Genomic DNA, 1,911 nt, shown 5'->3' on the forward strand with positions numbered 1-1,911 from the left:
CCTCTACCTGTAGCGCCATGAGGCAGTCCGCCAGTGTCTGGCCCTGTCCAGCGAGGTCAAAGCCCAGACCCTGACCCTTGACCTTCTGGAGGACCAGGTCAATGACATCATAGCGGTCACCGCCGTGCACACTGGCACTGACGTCACCAACGTGGGTCGTGTGTGTGTGTGTGTCTGTGTGTGTGTCTGTGGGTGTGTGTCTGTGTGTGTGTCTGTGTGTGTGTGCGTGTGTGTGTGTGTCAATGACATCATAGCCGTCATGTTATTGCTATATTTGTTGTTGTTGTTAGTGTTGTTATATTTGTTGTTGTTGTTGATGTTAGTGTTGTTATATTTGTTGTTGTTGTAAGTGTTGTTATATTTGTTGTTGTTGTTGTTATATTTGTTGTTGTTGGTGTTGTTATATTTGTTGTTTTTGTTGGTGTTGTTATATTTGTTGTTGTTGGTGTTGTTATATTTGTTGTTTTTGTTGGTGTTGTTATATTTGTTGTTGTTGTTAGTGTTGTTATATTTGTTGTTGTTGTTGTTTTTAGTGTTGTTATATTTGTTGTTGTTATTAGTGTTGTTATATTTGTTGTTGTTGTTGTTAGTATTGTTAAATTTGTTGATGCTGTTTCTGTTGTTGATGTTGCTGTTGTTGTTGTTATTGGTGGTTGTGGTGATGTTGTTGTTGTTGGTGGTGGTTGTGGTGATGTTGTTGTTGTTGTTGGTGGTTGTTGTGATGTTGTTGTTGTTGGTGGTGGTTGTGGTGATGTTGTTGTTGGTGGTTGTGGTGATGTTGTTGTTGTTTTTGTTGTTGGTTGTGGTGATGTTGTTGTTGTTGTTGGTGGTTGTGGTGATGTTGTTGTTGTTGTTGGTTGTGGTGATGTTGTTGTTGTTGTTGTTGTTGGTTGTGGTGATGTTGTTGTTGTTGTTGGTTGTGGTGATGTTGTTGTTGTTGTTGTTGGTTGTGGGGATGTTGTTGTTGGTGGTTGTGGTGATGTTGTTGTTGTTGGTGGTGGTTGTGATGTTGTTGTTGTTGGTAGCGCTAAATGACCATTATTGTGTTGATGTGCTTCTCTTTTCTCCAAACAAACAAACAAACATCAGCACTTGTAGGCAGCCATAATTGTGCTTCAAGACACAAAGTTGGTCCCATGTATTTGCGAAACGGTCCGGCCTCTCTTTGTTTTGCTACTCTCTTTTTTCTGCGACTGTCTCGGCAAGTTTGAGTTTTACATAACTGAATGATCTCCCTTTTTCCTCTGTTCACAGGATGTGGAGGCTCTGAAGGAAAAGTAAGCTGTTGTCGTGGTGGTTATGGTGTTGTTGTTGTTGTTGTGGTTATGGTGTTGTTGTTGTTGTTGTTGTCATGGTGGTTATGGTGTTGTTGTTGTTGTCGTGGTGGTTATGGTGTTGTTGTTCCTGTAGTTGATGATGGTGATAGTGATGATGATGGTGATAGTGATGATGATTGTAATAGTGATGATGATGGTGATAGTGATGATGATGGTAATAGTGATGATGATGATGATGATAATGATGGTGGTGGTGGTGGTGGTGGGTGATGGGGGTGGTGGTATCATATTGATGTTACTGTTTTTTGATGTTTTTGATGCTGCTGTTGTTGATGATGATGATGATGGTAATGGTGGTGATGATGATGATGGTAATGGTGGTGATGATGATCATGGTGGTGATGGTATAATATTGATGTTATTGTTTTAATTAATGTTTTTGATGCTGTTGTTGTTGTTGTTGATGATGATGTTGTTGATGATGATGATGATGATGATGATGTTTTTGATGCTGTTGTTGTTGTTGTTGATGATGATGTTGTTGATGATGATGATGATGATGATGATGATGATGATGATATTCAGCTAATGGTGGTTACTCTTCTTCTCCTTTTCCTTCCCTGTGAATCCCCCC

At 39.9% G+C, this 1,911-nt stretch overlaps 2 protein-coding genes across 2 annotated transcripts in view; both read left to right on the forward strand.

Moving 5' to 3' along the window:
• Positions 1 to 1,911, forward strand: part of LOC101856907 (synaptotagmin-1) — a gene marked incomplete in the record, with an annotated part of 110,477 nt that overhangs the window by 41,569 nt on the left and 66,997 nt on the right.
• Positions 1 to 1,911, forward strand: part of LOC106012262 (E3 ubiquitin-protein ligase TRIM8) — a gene marked incomplete at its 5' end in the record, with an annotated part of 9,570 nt that overhangs the window by 3,704 nt on the left and 3,955 nt on the right. The window contains 2 exon segments of the mRNA XM_013084643.1: positions 14 to 151; positions 1,255 to 1,277. Coding sequence (XP_012940097.1) covers positions 14 to 151; positions 1,255 to 1,277 — 161 coding nt within the window.

Source organism: Aplysia californica, unplaced genomic scaffold (assembly GCF_000002075.1).
Source record: "Aplysia californica isolate F4 #8 unplaced genomic scaffold, AplCal3.0 scaffold00307, whole genome shotgun sequence".
NCBI classification, from domain to species: Eukaryota; Metazoa; Mollusca; class Gastropoda; order Aplysiida; family Aplysiidae; genus Aplysia; species Aplysia californica.